This window comes from Ostreococcus lucimarinus, chromosome 12, assembly GCF_000092065.1.
Source record: "Ostreococcus lucimarinus CCE9901 chromosome 12, complete sequence".
Lineage (NCBI taxonomy): Eukaryota > Viridiplantae > Chlorophyta > Mamiellophyceae > Mamiellales > Bathycoccaceae > Ostreococcus > Ostreococcus sp. 'lucimarinus'.
The window spans coordinates 263,011-279,250 of NC_009366.1; the positions used below are offsets into that span (position 1 = coordinate 263,011).

Genomic DNA, 16,240 nt, shown 5'->3' on the forward strand with positions numbered 1-16,240 from the left:
AAGCGTTAACAAACAAGCGCCATCAACCCTGGCGCGCGCGCGCGCGTAGGGTTTGAGCTTTGGGTCCATGCGGCCGCAGACCGCGGCGTCCATGCGCGATGGCGACGGTGTGGTGAGCGTGCGCGATGCGAAAGAACGCGTCACGATCATCATCACCACCTCTCCGTGTCGCGCGCATCCGAGCACGTGGCTGATCGAAGAAGTCGCCGCGAGCATCGCCGGGCGAAGCGGCCTCGCGACGGCGACGGGGACGCGACTGTTGGTCGTGTGCGATGGGTACAAAGTGCGAGAATCGAATAAATTCCGCGCCGGCGCCGTCAACGAGGAAGGGTTGAAGAATTATGAGACGTATCTGTCCAGATTAGTGTGGTTGAGCGAACAGAGCGACGGCGCGCTGCGCGGCGCGGAGTTGATTCGGTTAAAACAGCGCCACGGGTTCGGTCACGCTTTGAAGCGAGCGATGATGCGCGTGACGACGGAGTACGTGCTCGTGGCCCAGCACGACCGCTTATTTACACGCGTCGTTCCCATGAGTGCGGTCCTCGACGCAATGGACGCGGACCCACAGATCAACTACGTCGGCTTCCCTACGAAGACGACTCAAAACTACGACGTCAAGTGCGTAGGGCGAGTATTCACGAGCGAATATGGACAGCTGCGAATGTCACGAAAGCAGTTTCGCGACGTCGAACTCGTACCTTTGGTTCAACACTACGATTCCATGCACGTCGCGCGCACATCCTTCTACCTCGGTCGCGTGTTTGGACAGCGCCGTTGGACAAATTTGCCCGTCGGGGGCTTCATCGAGGACACCGTCGGCCAACACATGCTCGCCGAGTTTCGCAAAATAGGCGCCGACGCGCACTCCATCTTCAACATGTACATCGTCGAAGACGCCATCGACGACGAACCCATGGCTGGTCACCTCGACGGCCACGATCCCGCCCACGCCCACGAAGACGCCGGCGCCGAGTTTTCCTTTGCCCGCGCGCGCTCCGCCGAGCGCGACTGGTTCGAGCGCGCGCTCCGGCCTTCCTCGACCATCGAAACCCTCCTCGGCACCGGGCATTTCAGCGAGCGTAAAGCCTACCTCACCGCCATCGGTCGCGCGGATTTACTCCCGATCCCACCCACCGCCTAGCTTCTAGCCATAGACTTCTACTTCTAGCCTCGCGAAGACGCGCGCAACAAAAAAACTTTGAACTTCGTTCGAGCTGTCTTCGCGTCGCGAGATCGCGTCGCGCGCGGCGCCGAACCGCGCCCGCGCGGCGTCCGACGCGATGCAGCGACGCGAGCGCGCGTTGTGGTCGTTAGAACACGCGCTGTCGAGCCCCGAAATCCCGCTCGACGTCAAGGTGGAGGTGAAAAACGCGTGCGCGGCGTCGCTCGACGACGAGACGCTGGCGTCGTGCGATTCGCTCGTCGTGCGATTGTTTGACGTTTTATCCCGCGCGCGCGATGCGTTGATCGCCGGTGAGGGCGCGATGCGAGGAAACAGCGCGCGCGCGTGCGCGGACGCGCTGCACGCGGTGACGACGCGACGCGACGCGCCGGAAACGCTGAAAAGGAGAGGGAAAGACGTCGTCGAGGCGCTGCGCGGCGAGTGGTGCTTCGCGGCGGCGAGAGAGACGCGGAACGAGGGAGGGACGAGCCCGGTGCGAGGATGGAAAGCGATGGAGAATTTTTGGATGCGGTGGCGAACGCTGACGATCGGTGACGGAGGGCTGGGCGATGGGAGCGCGTTGGGAACGAAGGCGAAGAGGACGTACGACATGGTCGAGCGCGCGGAGAGCGATATGCGGTTGCCGAGCGACTGGGAGAGTCGCGTGCCCACGGCGGAGGATATAGCGCAAGATTTACAAACGTTGTTCACAGATCTGTGCGAAAGCGGTGAATTGATGAGTTTCTTGAGCGTCGTGAGGAACGATATCTCGAGCGGGAGGTACAAGGTGCAGGTGAGAGGAGACGGGCGCGTGGCGCGGCAATCGGGCGCGATGACGGATTCGATTGGACTCGAGCCGCACCTCGAGGGATTGGGTCGAAAGCTCAGGGCGGAGGCGACGAGACACCGACAAGAACCGCCGTTAGGTGCTCTAACCGCCGTGCCGGAAAGCTTTTCCTCGCCGCCGAAGCGCGTACACATAGCGGCTCAACGAAAAAAGAACGCGCGAACCGTGGAGTGGGATTCGCAAAACGACCAACCAGACGACAACGACAAAGAAGAAGAAGACAAAGATGAACACGAAGATATCGCGCCCACACAGCAAACCCCTCGCGCAAAGCCATCACCATTAACCAATTTATCTTGGGAAGAGGTCGGATACCGCACGCCACGCGCGAATCTACCCGCCATTTCGCCGGCGCCCAGGGCTGCGCTGAAATCGCCGTCGACGCGCAAGAAGCTTCACGTGAAGGTGAAGTGGACGGACGCCGAAGTCACGTGTTTGCACCTCGGCGTGCAAAAGTACGGCATTGGGAATTGGGCGAAGATTTTGAACGATCCGACGCTCACCAACGGCTTTCACACGTCTCGCACCGGCGTGCATTTGAAGGACAAGTGGCGCACGATACAACGACAAGCGCGTTGACGCACAGATAGATTAGATTGTAAAACCATCGCACCACCGCAGATTTAAACGCATGTCTTTTTTCACCGCCGCCGTGCGCCGCGTCGTCAATCATCGACGTCGCGCTCTCACGCGCGCGTTTTCCGATCACGCGCGCGTCCTCGCCCACGAAGTCCACGGCGCACCGTTCGGTTCAAAAGTCGATGCCGATGCGTCGTCAACCATCTTCATCTTACACGGGCTCTTGGGCGCGGGCCGAAACTGGCGCAGTTTTGCGAAACAGTTGCGGCAGCGCCTCGGCGAACAAGATTGGCGCGTGGTTTTGGTGGATCTGCGCGGACACGGCGCGAGCGCGAGCATCGGGCAGCGGACGCCGGCGTGCGGCGTGGTGGAGGCGGCTCGGGACGTCGACGCCCTGGCGAAGATGATCGGGACGGCGCCGAGCGTGGTCGTGGGACACAGCTTGGGAGGGAAAGTCGCGCTGGAGTATTCAAAATTGGCGACAACGGCGCCAAAGCAGACGTGGTCCTTGGATTCGGTGCCGGGGAGAGTGGAGGCGGATCCCCACGGCGTCGCGGAGGTGTTGTCGGCGATTCGAGCGCTGCCGAGGCGCATACCCAGCCGCAAGTGGCTCGCGCAGGCGCTACCACAGTTCTCCACTGAGTTGGTGGATTGGATAGGGAGTAATTTGAAAAACGTGTGCGATGGTGGGAGTGAATTAGAGTTAGTTTTCAACCTCGATACCGTCATGCAGCTTTACGATTCATATCAAAAGACAGACAGTTGGCACGCCATCGAGGACGAGGCTTCTGGCATTTACGTCGTGAAGGCGGAAAATAGTACGCGCTGGAGTACGGCATGCGTCGAGAGGTTGAAAAGGTCGCCGGCGAATTTCCAAGTGCTAGCAAATGCTGGTCATTGGGTGCACACCGACAATCCAAACGGGTTGCTCGAGATTCTCACGACGTCCATTCCGAAAAGTAGACAACTATAGCAAGTGCGTTGTGTATTTCTAGAAGCTAGGTATGCTAGGTCAACACGTCTATGGATGCTCGACACGTCGGGCATCGTAATGCATTTCGAAGAGAACAGAGTAAGCACGAGGCGTGGAATATGTGCGAGCAGTCTGTGCGAATCAATTTTTCATTCGTTCGACATTCGTTCAAGCAAATGGCGCACGTAGTACATTCCACGTCTTTGTCAGCGACGTACGCGCGCTTTGCGATCTCTCGTAACGTCGTGTCTCTGCGATCACGCTCGACGTCTTCAGCAGTAGTGTACAAAAGTCGGTCGCTCTCCCAAAGATTCGCTCCGAATTGTCGCGCGTCAGCGGCAAATAGATTCGAATCCGTCGCGGTCAAGTCGGCGCCAAAACGTGGTGTTCCGTCGCGAAAAAGCGCCGAATCGCTCGCATAGAGATGTGCATCGGGATAGAGATTCGAACGATGAGACACTCCGGCGATAATTCCCAATCTACTCGCAATATCTAGCAGAACTTCCGCATCGAGCGCAGCGTAAGTGATCTGGGCTTGCGCGAGTGGTCTGGCATCCCAGTTGCTTCGCTGACAGCGCTTATCGAGCGCGTATCCGAGCGTTTCGGAAACGATGGAAGCCAACGAGTTCATGACATCGCCTTGCAAGTCGATGACGTTGGCGTCCTGAAAACAGCCGGGTAGAGGGCTCGAGGACGACGACGGATATGACTTGCTCGCGACACGAAGTCGTTTCCAGTCTTGCTCTGGGGCAAACGCAATCTTTTTCATACCCGATTCACCGAACACGTCTGCGATGAATGTAGACATCCGCGTCCGTTCGATTCGTAAACAATCGATGACGAATGTTTCGCAATTGTGCACTGGAGAAATTTGGAGCGTTGAAATCGGTCGCGGATCACGCCATTCGCAATCAAATGCGAAGGCGTCACAATGTGGCGACGCAAGAACTTCTTTGATTCGCTCTAATCCGCACTCGTCTTCCACGACGATGATTCTCTTCTTCGGCACCAGGAGGGGAAGTTCAGAAGAAATTGTCATACTTTGAAGGTTTGCGTCGACGTCGAGAAACTCGTCCGGCGCGCGAAGATCAAATGTTTCGCGCAACGTTTCGCGCGTCAAAGCGTACGCCTTTGCCTCCAACCAGTCGCCTCGATCCATTAGATCGTCCAAAACTGATATTTCCATGCACTCCACGATCGCATTGCTGGCAATCGTCGTGATGTCGTTTTCCCACGTGTCCACCAAACGTCGCGCCACTTTTGACACGGTCTTTGAATCCAATGTGGCAATGGCTTCGTCCAATCCCGCGAAAATTGGTTGCCTCCACGACTCGACGCGTCCTCCAAGATCAGCTAAACTTACCGCTGTATGTGCGACTGAGGTGGGATCGCTCGCATCGATGGCGCTGCACATGCGTTGCGCAAAATCCGTGACGCTCTCAAGCGCTCGAGACGTTGTCGTCATCGTCTTGGCGTCTGTTATTTCGAGAAGCGCCGCGATATCATTCAACTCACGGCAGTTGGTCTCTTCGCACGCACGCACGATGGCAGATACAATTTGATCTTCCGTAAACATCATCTCGCGATCCTTCATCGTCGTGACGAATGTTGAAACCGATCCGCAAATGTCAAACATTTGTCGCGACGTCACTGAACTCCACGCGCCGTTGTCCATCGCGCTCGCGACGGCGGAGGCTAAAATCCTACACGCAGTTCTACGCGCCTTCTCTTCGCGAACGCGCACACGATCGGATATTCCACAGTCACGGAGTCGCACACCCACCAAAGCTCGCAATATCGATAAATTGCCATCGTCGTCGGCGACGCCCGCGAGTGTCTCCGCGGCGCGCGAAGAAACATCCGGCTTCTCCCCGCTCACCGCAATGGCTGTCTCAGCACGCAATATCTTCGCCACTAACTCAACCATGGCGTCACTTTCGACGTCTTTCGACAATCTTTGGTCCCGCAACAACGTCCCAAACTCCTCCCACGCCGTCTCCGCGTCTTTTTCTCGCTTCTGCTTCGCCGCCGCTTTTCGCTCCAGCGAACGATCAATACCGTCGGGATTATCCCACGACACTCCTTTATTCAATCGACTAAAATTGCCTCGACGAGATTCCCTCGTCGACACCCCCCGAGCCGGTTCGTTCGCCACCTCATCCGGAAAAAATCGCTCATCCAGGTCGCCGTACTTTAAGCCGTCCGAGTGCGACGCTCGAAAATTCCACCACGTCGTCTCTCGCCGCTCGGCTTCCTCGATCGCCTCGATCGTCGCCCTTTCGCAGTGCGACAGCGCTAACGATCGCACGCTTTGTCCCTTATTATTCACTATTTTCACCTTTGCCCCGCGCTGCAGCAGGTACAGCACGACGTCGTCGCGACATCGCGTCGTCGCGTAAAACACCGCCGTCTTTCCGTAGTTGTGTCGCCCCGTGCTGATCTGATCGATCGCCCCTCCCCTCTCCAGCACGCACTTCACCACGTCGAGCGACCCTCGCCACGCCGCGAGGTGCAGCGGCGCCTTCCCGGACCTCGCCGCGCGTCGCGCGAGCAATTCGTCGTCGCCCTCGGGTCGCGCGTCGAGCCACTCGCGCAGACCGTCGACGTCGTCGGCCACGAGCAGGCGCTGCGGCACGCACGCCTCGGCGCGTCGCGCGCGGGCGACGATGGGCATGCGCGCGCGCGCGGTCGCGAGGCGCGACGACGACGGCGCGCGCGCGCGCATGCGTGTGACGACGTCGCGAGCACAGACGGCGAAACAATTGGATTCGCCGAGGACGCACACGTCGTCGCGCGCGCATGAGCTCGACGCGCGAGGTGCGCGAGCTGCTCGAGCGCGCGTTCGCGCCGTGCGCGGAGCTGGACGTCGTGGACGTGAGCGGGGAGTGCGGGAGCGCGTTCGAAGTGCGCGTGGTGAGCGAATCGTTTCGAGACAAGAGTCGGATTGAGAGTCATCGCGCGATTCACGACGCGCTGGGGAGCGTGATGGGAAAGATACACGCGCTGAGCGTGAAAGTGGCCAAGGCGCCGTGAACGAGGCGCGACGTAGGGGCGCAGAGGATCGTGATGGACCGTTGTTATGGAATGAATGTTGGCTACGAATCAACGCACGGCGAGAAATTTCTCGAGTTTGGCCACCATCACGGGAGGCCAACGACGTATGCGCGTGACGTAATCGATATCGCGATATTTGGCGCAACCACTCTCGCGCGAACACGCTCGTTCCCACGCATCTTCGGCGTCTTCGAAGCGGGCCGCTGAATAATATAAAGCGGCGCACGCCGCGCGCACGTCGGCGCTGTTCGGCGCGCGGCGGACGAGAGATTCGAGCTGTTTCAGCGCTTTATCTTCGTTTCCAAGCTGAGCTTCGGCGAGGGCAAGGTTGGAGAAGGCGTAAATAGCGCCGTCCAGGCGTTGCGTCGTCGAGGCGCCGACTTTGAAGCCGCGCGCGCCTTGGAAAAGATTCGCCGCGCTTTCGTAGTCATCCTTTGCCTTGTCCCAATTTCCGAGCGAGCCGTGGACGTTACCTCTAGAGTTCAAAACGTACGGATCCGGCGCGAATCCCGAGACTTCACACAACCGCAACACCTCGTCATAGTCGCGCAGGGCGTCCCGGAAGCGGTACACTCCCTCCAGAGCTAACGCCCTTCCCGCGAGAACGCGCGCCGAAGCGCTCGCATCGCCTTCGCACATCGCCACGGCCTCATCGTACGCTTTCAACGCATCGTCAAACTGTTTCGCGTCCACGCTCACCGTGGCCTTGGCCTCGATCCACCGCAGCTCGTTCGGCTCGGCTCGGCGCAGGGCGTCCAGCGCGTCGAGAGCGCGGCTAAAGTCTTGCACGTCGTACGCCTCTACCAACGCGCGCTGTAATTCGTCGATGCTCTCAGATGCAAACGCGCGGGAGTTTGCGCGCAACGAGCAACAGAACGCGCCGATGACGGCGCTTCGGCGCGTCGTCGTCGTCCCGGAAGTGCTCGGGACGTCATCGGTCGGTGCTTTGAACCGTCGCGTTTGGTTTTGTCCACGTTCGGGGCGCGCGTCGGCGCGAACGCAGCGCGAAGACGACGCGATGATCGGTGTCGCGCTATACGAAGCGCGCATGGCGCGTGGGACGTCGTGAATGCGAGTTTGATTGACTCGCCGGCGCGCAATGGCGCGACGGCAGTTCTGCTTACAACGTTTTCCGGCCTACAAGCGCATCTCGTGAATCTCGCAATTCTTCATGCTTCGCTCTGACTTGGAAAACTCCTTGAAGAATGTGGAGTGTCCGAAGACCACAAACGTTTCCTCCGGTCGCTTGAGGAGCCAGTCGCGGAAACGCGCGACGCGGCGCTTGAAGTTCGTCTGCGGCTCGAGAGACTTGAACTGTTCTGACTGTGCGTCGTTGGGCCTATGTTCGCAACCCTCCCACCACCAGCGATCTTCAGGGATTCTAGATAGTGCTAATTCTAATTCCGGAAATTCCGCCTCAAGGCAGCGTCTGGGACGACCGACGTCTCCCGAGCAGCTGAGTTTCTCAGTCAATTCTTCGCGAATCATGAGTCGGCTTGTCCACTCTTCAAATTCCCGCTCGGGGTTGAAAGCCTTCTTTGACGAAGTACTCAACGGTGTATTTAAGTCGTCGACATTCTCGTCCGGTGAGGCATCGTCCGCGACGTTCGCTCCGCCGCGCTGAGCCTTGTTCAGTTCCGCCGCTTTCGCCTCGAGCGCCGCCTTGCGTCCGATGATGCACGTCTCTATCGCCCTCGTCAAAGGTGACGTGATCCAAAGCGCATTTTTCGGCATCTTCGAAAGAGCCATGCCTAAAGCCTTCGCTTGCTTCCTTCCCAGCTCGGTCAGCGCGGCGTCGAACATCTTTGGCTCGTCCCAGGACCCCGGGCCCGAATTCGCGGCGTTCCACGTACTCTGGCCGTGACGAACCAAGTGCACCTTCTTCTGACCCGTGCGAAAGATTGGATATAACTTGAGCTGCCGATCCTTTTCCGCCTGAACGCGTGCTGCTGCAGCATCCCTCTTACACTCATCATCGCGAATCTTCTCCGCCCTCGCTCTCGCCGTCCGATCTTCGTCGCTATCGCACTGCGAAAATTCGCGCGCCGGCGATATGACGTACTGCGACCCTCCGTACTCTCCCGGCGACATCCCTCCCCACTCACTCCTCGGCGTGTCTTCCTCGAACCCCGGCGTTTCATTCCCGTCGCCATCGTCATCATCCACAGTCCCTCGCTTCCCTCCTGACGCGCGCGCCGAACTCGAATCCCGCCGCGTCCGCCGCCGGCGTTCCCTCCCAATCGACCCCCCCGCGCTCCCACCCGCGACGTCCACGCTCTTACACGCGCTCATAGACCGACGTTTCGCGATGTTGAACCCTCCCAGCCCGACATCGTCGCTCTCTACTCTCGGCGTTTGCATCGGCGTCGTCTTCAGGTCTCCCATCGTCCCCAACGGCCCGAGTTCGCTCCGTCGTCGTTTCCGTCCCGTCGTCCACGTTCTTCCGTTCGCGCTCGCCGTGCGCAGCGCACGACCGTGATGCGCCGCGCGCGCCTGCGTCACCGCGGGCGTCACGGCGTCGTCACGGAACCCATCGTCGTCGTCATCCGTTCGCACGACAGCCGAGACGTGCGCATCATCTTTCGACGTTTCCACGCCCGCGCGAGCGTCAACGGGCGCGCGCGCGGACGACATCGACGCGAGCGATCCCCACGCGCGCGGCGACTGCGCCCGCGCGCGTTCACGCGCTCGATGCGCGCGCGCGCGAGCTCCCGAACGTCTCGTTTTGACGTGTTTGAAATTCAAATCGCGTCGACGCGTCAATACGCGACGTCGCGATCGCGATCGCGGCGCTCTTCGCGCGCGCGATGGCGACGAAGTCGTTGGTGATGACGACGCGCGATGATCGCGCGCTGACGCGGTCGACGCGCGACGCGGAGACGATCGCGACGCTGCAGCGAGAGCTCAGCTCGAGTGAAATAGAACGCGCGACGACGGCGCGCGCGATGGCGGCGCACGAAGAGCGCGCGCGAGAGCTCGAACGCGCGTTGGCGCGCGCCGAAGACGCGCTGGAGGAAGCGACGAGCGAGATGGAGACGAAGGAGCGAACGCGGAGGGACGGCGCCGAACGCCTGGCGCGACGATACGAGGCGTTGGCGCGGCGAGTGGAGGAGACCGAACGCGCGGCGAGGCGCGAGCGAGAGGAGTGCGTGATGTATAAAACGGAATGTGAGAGCCTCAGACAGGCACTGGAGGCTTCGACGCGGGAATTAGGGGCGATGCAGGTGGACGCCGCGCGCGGGAAATCGGCGGCGAGCGAGGCAAAGAATTTTAAAAGAGAGATTGACAGAGCGCGACGAGAGAAAGACGCGGCGATGAGCGCAATTAGAGCCGAGTTGGCGGATGCGCGGCGGCGGGCAACGTCGTTGGAGGCATCGAGCACGGAGGTTAAAAGGATATTGGGCGACGCGTTGGGGGAGGAGTTGGGCGAGCGCGACGCCGCGACGGTGGCGGCGAGACGCGTGGCCGACGCGATGCGCGACGCCAAGGCGCGATTGCAAGCGCTCGAACGCGTTCAACACGCGAATAGTGCAGATGGTGCGAGCACGCTCAGAAACTCGACTTCTTCGGCGATGGAAGACGACGTCGCACTCGTCGCCGAGACGGAGGCCGCGCTCGAAGAGGCCCTCGGCACCGCGCGACGATGGAAGTCAGCGGCCGAGAAAGAGCGCACTTCGCGAGAACGCATCGAAAATGAGCTCGACGACTGTCGCTCGTCCCTCGCGCGCGCGATCGAGGAAAGGTCTCGAGCCGAATCGTACGAGCGCGAGCTCGAAGCCGTCGTCGAGCGACTCGGCGATAGAATTCGCGCCCTGGAATCCGCGTCGCCCGCCGTGCGCCGCGACAACGTCGACACCGACACCGACACCGACACCGACGCCTAGCCAAGCCACCCGGACCGCGCCCGCGTAGCCGCTTGCCCGCTTTCTGATTAATCTGACGACAACATGCCCGCACACTCGGGTTGAGACATATCGGGTTTCCGTCGAAACCGTCCGGTGATCTATGAAAAACGACCTCGAATACGCAACACATCGCTGAGATTTCCCAAACCACGCGTTCACTGATTGCCAGCGCCGAGTCGTCCCCTCGACCGCGCCCTCGGGGTGCGGCGCGACATCGCGACGTCGGGCGCGTCGACGACGCCCCCGACGCGATGCAGACGACCGCGATCCCGTCGCGAACCGCGGCGCGCGCGCGCGGGTGGACGAGAGCGCGAGAGGGCGCGCGCAACGCGACCATCGTGCGCGCTAACCCACCCGGAAGTGCGCGACGCGAAGGCGTCGCGCGACGCGGCGACGACGCGGCGACGACGCGCGCGATCGCGGTGGATGAAAGAAAGTCATCATCATCGACGGACGCCGTTCGCGAGTGCGCCGTGGGGGACGCGCTGCGGGTGCGATTGCCCGGGGAGACTCGAGCGAGTTATCTAGAGGTGGAGGCGACGAGCGCGAACCGCGCGCGCGGAGCGTTTCGAGGCGTCGATGCGGTGCTCGAGGTGTGCGAAGAGACGAATAGAGTGTTGTTGAGTGAAATTGTCGATGGGAACTTTGGAAAGGATGGGAAGAGGAAGTCAACGCGATTGTTGCGGGAAAGGTTTACGCGCTCGTACGACGGTTTGACGACGACGCTGGAGACGCTGCGAAGGTCGGGAGAATATCCGGCGCCTGGGTTTTCGGGCGCGATCGAGTGCGAAGAGGTGTCGAGACTTTGTAGTTTGGAAGAGTTACGCGCGCGAGTTTCGGAAGATGCGAGCTTTTGGGCCGACGGAAGTCCGAAAGATTTCCAAGGCTTGTCCGCGGACGAGCACGCAACGCTCAACGCCGGGGAGATTTTGGCGTTTCAGTGTGGATGCAGACCGATGTGCATGGTGCAGCTGTGGACTGGTTGGGAAGACGATTTGGGTCGACGACAAAGCATTGACATGCCTTTTGTCGCCCGATTGCTGAAGGAAATCACCGAAGACGATGAAATTGGTGTCATCACCGTCGCGCCTCCAGGGGCATCAGAAAAGCTCGGAATCACCGCGCTGTTGTATCCTCGAAAGTCGCCGTATAAAGAGCGCGCGAAGCTGCTCGCCTCTTTCGGCGCCCAAGCAGCCATCGTGGCGGGTTCAGCGTACTATCAAACGCTGATAGGACGGTGCCTCGGGTACAAGGAGGAGAACATCAATGCGCACGTGCAGCAATACAACAAGGGCGTCGGCGTCTCGAAGCAAATCAGCGACTTGGTCGAAGAAGAATTGGCCGGGCTTAGCGCAGTTCCCGCGTCAAAACGGTGGAGAGATGGGTTCGCGGTCGCTACGGTGTCGAACGACAAGTCGCGAAGTCGAAGGAAAAAGAAGTCCAATCGAGCGTCCTCAAACTTGGAGGACGTGGAAATGATGTTTGGCCGACGCGGGCGCGCAAAGTAGTATGACTGTAAAAAACAATGAAACAATTTTTTATTAATCCTATGAGAGCGTGCCTATTGCTTCGAAGTCATTCAGCATGTTACGCGAATGCACGGCTTCGAAGATTTTCGTACCGTCGCCTCCGCCGTATCGCAAAATTGCGTCGGCGCCGGCGGGATGGTCATCCAAGAAATCGGTAAAGTCGTAAACACGGCCGTACAAAGCCACCCAGCAGTCATCCGCGGAGGCGTGTTTAGCGAGTTCCTCATGCGTGATAATGCGATCTCGTTTCGGTATCTTCAGTTTCGGTACCTCCGTCGCGGCAGATGGCGCATCCGTGTTTGAGACAATGTTCACGTTCGTGCCGACGAGCCGCCCGAACACCGCGCACTCAGTGAGCGCATTTCCACCTAGACGATTCTTGCCGTGCACACCACCGATGATTTCCCCAGCGGCAAATAATCCAGCGACGGGCGTTCCATCAGCTCGCACGACTCGTCCATAGCTATCAACCTTGACACCACCCATGGTGTAATGTACCACTGGCGTGACTCGCCCGGCGTAAAACGGCCCAGAAACTTTGAAAGGCGCGTTAGCAAAGTATGTCTTGTTGAATTCATCGAGACCCGCATTGGCTTGGTCGTTGTACTGCTCCAACGTCGCACGAAGCTGAGACTCCGTCGTGTTTCCACGGACGGACATCCACTTCGTCAAATCCGCGAGTGTGTCGAACTTGGTCATCAGGTTCTTCTTCACGTAAAGCGGCACATGCTTGTTCGCTTCGCTCGCGCCTTTTTCATCAAGCAGTAACACGAAGTCGAGCTTTTCTGCGTCTTCTTCTTGCATGCGAGCGCTGACGTAATCACGCGTGCCAAGCTCGTTGGCAAATCGTTTACCCGAACGATTCAATAGAATACCACCCGCACCTCGGAGTAATTCTGCGGCAAGCGTTTTCGTGTCGGCGCCCTCGTCTTCAGGATTGATGAAGCCCGTGGGATGTACTTGAACGCGTTGCATGTCAACAGCACCAGCGCCTAATCCAAAAGCGAGCTTGTGTCCATCACCGGTCGTGCCTTTCGTGTTTGTCGTGGCGAACTTTGTGAGCTGAGGCGCGTACTTGCTCAGTAATGCGTCTTCTCCTTGCTTGTCATTCGAGTATCCCCCGGTGGCGAGCAGCACGTGGCGTGCTCTGACTTCGCCGCCTACATTACTACCATTCGAACCATCGGATGGCGTCCAACGCACGGCATTGATCGCGCCATCTTCAGCAGTGATTATTTCACTCACCCTAGCCTTTTTCACCACTTTAAATCGCCCAGATTGAATGTAGTCTTCGCATTTCCCTTTGAGTGCGAAAACGAGAGACGATCCCGCCATACCTTCGTTCGGTCTGTACGTACGAGCGTAGCTGTGCCCTCCAAGCCTCGAAAGTAGGCTTAAATCGGCGCCAACGCGTCGACGAAGCCATTCAATCGTGGCACCAGCCTGGCTAGTGAGCGTCGGGATATGTTCGACGGTTTCGGGATCGAGATTTTCGCGACCGTTGCCGTTTCCGTAGGAGGATTTTTCGCAGTCGTCTGAATACGCTTCGACGCTGTCGGGATTATCTTCAAACGAAGTCTTGATCACTCCGTTGATCCCCGAAGACGCCCACTGAGAATTACCACCAACATATGCCTCTTTCTCTACCAACGTCACCCTACCGCCACGATCGAGCACGGTGAGTGAAGCCGTCAAGCCCGCTAAACCGCCGCCGACGACGACCAAGTCAACCGGGGGGTCATCTTCAATGCCGCCTTTGGGTAGGGGTACGCCGAGTGCGCGAAGCGCGTGTTCGATGAATCTCCACGGCATGCTCTCAGCGTAGTACTTTGCTAAGACGACAACTTTTGGATTATCCTCGAGCATTGCGCTCACGATGGCTGCCTCTGATTCTGGCGTCAACGCGCCAGATTTCACGTACGTCGCGGTAGCTGCAATCGCCGCCTCCAGTGGGCTCTGCTCCACCTTTTGACCGCCTTCAGTTTCGCGCAGATGTAAACCAACGCTTTCCAAATCTACTGAGCTCTTCAACGCGTCCTGCCTCGCCGCATTCATGAGTTCGGGCACTTTGCGAATGGCGTGACTAAACTTTGCAATGGTGTTCACAAGAGCCACCACCTCTTGCTTGTTCAAAGAAGACTCCAAGAGATCTTCGGGCAAGAGCAAGACTTTCAACGCCGAACCAAGACCCAAGAGTTGAAGTTTACCGTGAAGCTTGCACTTTTGACACGAAATGCAGTCCATGACTTCGCTAATGTTCAAGAAGATGTCTTTGAACTGGCTCTTCAGCGACACCGGCGCGAGAAGCTCTTCTCCCACTCCGCTGATCATTCCCGAGTTCGCACTCAACGTCGACTGCACATCGCGAAAAAGAGACTTTTCATCGAAAGCACCGAAGACATCGCGACAAGACGACAAAATGTGGCTTTCCAGCAAGCGACTCATCAAAGCGTGCGTTCGCTCGTCCTCTTCGGCGTCTTGACCGATGCGAACGTCCATCTTCGACAGCGCCGGGGCCGCCTTACGAAGCGCTCTCAAGAGGACGACGAAAGAAAAGTGCAAGTTTTTCAGACGTTCTGGGTGCTTGGCGAATATTTCCACGAACTTTTTGGGATCGCTTCCCCACTCCGTTTCCCCGAGCGCGCGTTTCGGAGGCTTGGAGTGAAGCGCGATGTGGATGTTGATGCTCGAATGCATGCCGGACAAAAGGCGATACAGCACCCGCTCTTCGTAGCACATTTCATCCACGCTCGACGCCGACTTTAAGCAATTCTCTTCGTAAATGGCCCGCCAAACGTGCGATCCGTTGTATCCAGTCCATCGCTCTGGATTCAGCTGCAAGTTTACGTACTCTGTTTGCTCCTCGGGCGCAAACTTGTGGCACATGTCCGTCCAAAACGTCGGCAAATCCTCATCCGAGCATTCCGTTTCCGGGACGTCGATGGACGTCAACGCCTCCGCCTCGGGCGTACTGATGGTTCGATCAACGCTATCCGTCACCGGGCTCCGCAGCGTCGGTTCCGAGCCATCCTTATGTTCCAAATCTAGCGAGCACATCGTCTTCGGCGGCGACGCCGACGACGACGACGCGAACGGGGCGGAAGAAAAACCACCACCGCCGTGACCACCGTCACCGAACGCCGCGGTCGCACCGGACGGCGCCTCGCACGACGGCTCCGTCTCCGTCTTCGTCTCCGCGCCTTCCGTCGCCTTCCAAAACTTACACGTCCGTTTCAAATCCACTTGAAACAACCTAAAATACGTCGTATTCGTCAACTCACTGAGAATAGAGTGTAACTGCGCCTCGTTCGCGCCCTCGACGTCCTCCACGTCGCACGACGCGTCCCCGACCGCGCCTCGCACCGCGTCGCGCGAGCGCGTCTCGCCTTCGCCTTCCCCTTCGCCCGTCGCCACCCCCGCGCCCCGCGCGCCGACGCTCGACGCCACCGCGACGACCGCGATCGCGCCCACGAGCACCATCCACCATCGTCCGCGTCGTTCGCGTCCGCGTCCGCGCGTCCGCGTCGTCGCCATCGTCGCGAACCAATCAATCAATCCGTCGCGCGGTCGAACCGAACCGCGCCGAACCGCGCCGAACCGCGCCGAACCGCGCCGAACCGCGCCGAACCGCGCCGAACCGAACCGATCCGCGACGCCCGCCCGCCCCCTCGCCCGCGCCCCCCCGCGCGCGCGTCGCTCGCGTCGCGCGATGCCGCCGCGATCGGTCGCCCGCGCCGTCTCCATCGCACATTCGTCGATCGCTCGTTCGCGTCGATCGACGATCGACCGATCGCCCGTTCGACGCGCGATCGGTCGAACGGCCCTCGGGGGCGAAACACACCACCGCGGGCGGACCCGAAACACCGCGACAGCGGACCAAACGATGTTACGTATTTAACATTCACTTTACACTAGATGGTATTTTCCGCGACTCGCCGATCTCGACACGCGCCCGACGTCTTTCGGTCGCCGTTTCGCGCCGCGCGACGACGGCGGCGACGACGCCGCGCGACGGCGACGACGCCGCGCGACGCGACGCGACGCGAAGAGTCGACGCTCGACGCTCGACGCTCGACGCGCGCGCGTCGCGACGCGTCGACGCGTTCGGCGCGCGTCGAGCGGCTCGGATCGGAGTTCGTTGGGCGCCGCCGCCGATCGACGATCGCGCGGGCGCGACGCGGATTCGAGGGC

At 59.7% G+C, this 16,240-nt stretch overlaps 14 protein-coding genes across 14 annotated transcripts; 8 read left to right on the plus strand and 6 right to left on the minus strand.

Annotated features, from left to right (window-relative positions):
* Positions 1 to 67: 67 nt before the first annotated feature.
* On the plus strand, positions 68 to 1,141 carry OSTLU_26825 (predicted protein; the record flags this gene model as incomplete). The annotated part of the gene is made up of 1 exon (XM_001420602.1): positions 68 to 1,141. One exon carries the CDS (start codon positions 68 to 70, stop codon positions 1,139 to 1,141), a length of 1,074 nt encoding a protein of 357 aa, XP_001420639.1.
* A 139-nt stretch (positions 1,142 to 1,280) lies between these two features.
* OSTLU_93535 (predicted protein) lies at positions 1,281 to 2,588 on the plus strand (the record flags this gene model as incomplete). The annotated part of the gene is made up of 1 exon (XM_001420603.1): positions 1,281 to 2,588. One exon carries the CDS (start codon positions 1,281 to 1,283, stop codon positions 2,586 to 2,588), a length of 1,308 nt encoding a protein of 435 aa, XP_001420640.1.
* A 52-nt stretch (positions 2,589 to 2,640) lies between these two features.
* OSTLU_39469 (predicted protein) lies at positions 2,641 to 3,561 on the plus strand (the record flags this gene model as incomplete). Its single annotated transcript, XM_001420604.1, has 1 exon — positions 2,641 to 3,561. The coding sequence occupies one exon, from the start codon at positions 2,641 to 2,643 to the stop codon at positions 3,559 to 3,561; it is 921 nt and encodes a 306-aa protein (XP_001420641.1).
* A 34-nt stretch (positions 3,562 to 3,595) lies between these two features.
* OSTLU_26828 (predicted protein) lies at positions 3,596 to 4,369 on the minus strand (the record flags this gene model as incomplete). Its single annotated transcript, XM_001420765.1, has 1 exon — positions 3,596 to 4,369. One exon carries the CDS (start codon positions 4,367 to 4,369, stop codon positions 3,596 to 3,598), a length of 774 nt encoding a protein of 257 aa, XP_001420802.1.
* Positions 4,370 to 4,397: 28 nt separating this feature from the next.
* Positions 4,398 to 4,607, plus strand: OSTLU_26829 (predicted protein; the record flags this gene model as incomplete). Its single annotated transcript, XM_001420605.1, has 1 exon — positions 4,398 to 4,607. The coding sequence occupies one exon, from the start codon at positions 4,398 to 4,400 to the stop codon at positions 4,605 to 4,607; it is 210 nt and encodes a 69-aa protein (XP_001420642.1).
* A 138-nt stretch (positions 4,608 to 4,745) lies between these two features.
* On the plus strand, positions 4,746 to 5,123 carry OSTLU_26830 (predicted protein; the record flags this gene model as incomplete). Its single annotated transcript, XM_001420606.1, has 1 exon — positions 4,746 to 5,123. One exon carries the CDS (start codon positions 4,746 to 4,748, stop codon positions 5,121 to 5,123), a length of 378 nt encoding a protein of 125 aa, XP_001420643.1.
* A 133-nt stretch (positions 5,124 to 5,256) lies between these two features.
* On the minus strand, positions 5,257 to 6,235 carry OSTLU_26831 (predicted protein; the record flags this gene model as incomplete). The annotated part of the gene is made up of 2 exons (XM_001420766.1): positions 5,257 to 5,289; positions 5,345 to 6,235. 2 exons carry the CDS (start codon positions 6,233 to 6,235, stop codon positions 5,257 to 5,259), a joined length of 924 nt encoding a protein of 307 aa, XP_001420803.1.
* Positions 6,236 to 6,360: 125 nt separating this feature from the next.
* OSTLU_26832 (predicted protein) lies at positions 6,361 to 6,594 on the plus strand (the record flags this gene model as incomplete). The annotated part of the gene is made up of 1 exon (XM_001420607.1): positions 6,361 to 6,594. The coding sequence occupies one exon, from the start codon at positions 6,361 to 6,363 to the stop codon at positions 6,592 to 6,594; it is 234 nt and encodes a 77-aa protein (XP_001420644.1).
* A 69-nt stretch (positions 6,595 to 6,663) lies between these two features.
* OSTLU_39123 (predicted protein) lies at positions 6,664 to 7,254 on the minus strand (the record flags this gene model as incomplete). The annotated part of the gene is made up of 1 exon (XM_001420767.1): positions 6,664 to 7,254. The coding sequence occupies one exon, from the start codon at positions 7,252 to 7,254 to the stop codon at positions 6,664 to 6,666; it is 591 nt and encodes a 196-aa protein (XP_001420804.1).
* Positions 7,255 to 7,752: 498 nt separating this feature from the next.
* On the minus strand, positions 7,753 to 9,249 carry OSTLU_17595 (predicted protein; the record flags this gene model as incomplete). Its single annotated transcript, XM_001420768.1, has 1 exon — positions 7,753 to 9,249. One exon carries the CDS (start codon positions 9,247 to 9,249, stop codon positions 7,753 to 7,755), a length of 1,497 nt encoding a protein of 498 aa, XP_001420805.1.
* A 173-nt stretch (positions 9,250 to 9,422) lies between these two features.
* OSTLU_17596 (predicted protein) lies at positions 9,423 to 10,499 on the plus strand (the record flags this gene model as incomplete). The annotated part of the gene is made up of 1 exon (XM_001420608.1): positions 9,423 to 10,499. The coding sequence occupies one exon, from the start codon at positions 9,423 to 9,425 to the stop codon at positions 10,497 to 10,499; it is 1,077 nt and encodes a 358-aa protein (XP_001420645.1).
* A 272-nt stretch (positions 10,500 to 10,771) lies between these two features.
* On the plus strand, positions 10,772 to 11,892 carry OSTLU_17597 (predicted protein; the record flags this gene model as incomplete). The annotated part of the gene is made up of 1 exon (XM_001420609.1): positions 10,772 to 11,892. A coding segment is annotated over one exon (1,121 nt), but the record flags the coding sequence as incomplete, so codon positions are not given.
* Positions 11,893 to 12,091: 199 nt separating this feature from the next.
* OSTLU_10064 (predicted protein) lies at positions 12,092 to 13,774 on the minus strand (the record flags this gene model as incomplete). The annotated part of the gene is made up of 1 exon (XM_001420769.1): positions 12,092 to 13,774. A coding segment is annotated over one exon (1,683 nt), but the record flags the coding sequence as incomplete, so codon positions are not given.
* A 196-nt stretch (positions 13,775 to 13,970) lies between these two features.
* On the minus strand, positions 13,971 to 15,106 carry OSTLU_17599 (predicted protein; the record flags this gene model as incomplete). The annotated part of the gene is made up of 1 exon (XM_001420770.1): positions 13,971 to 15,106. A coding segment is annotated over one exon (1,136 nt), but the record flags the coding sequence as incomplete, so codon positions are not given.
* Positions 15,107 to 16,240: the final 1,134 nt, after the last annotated feature.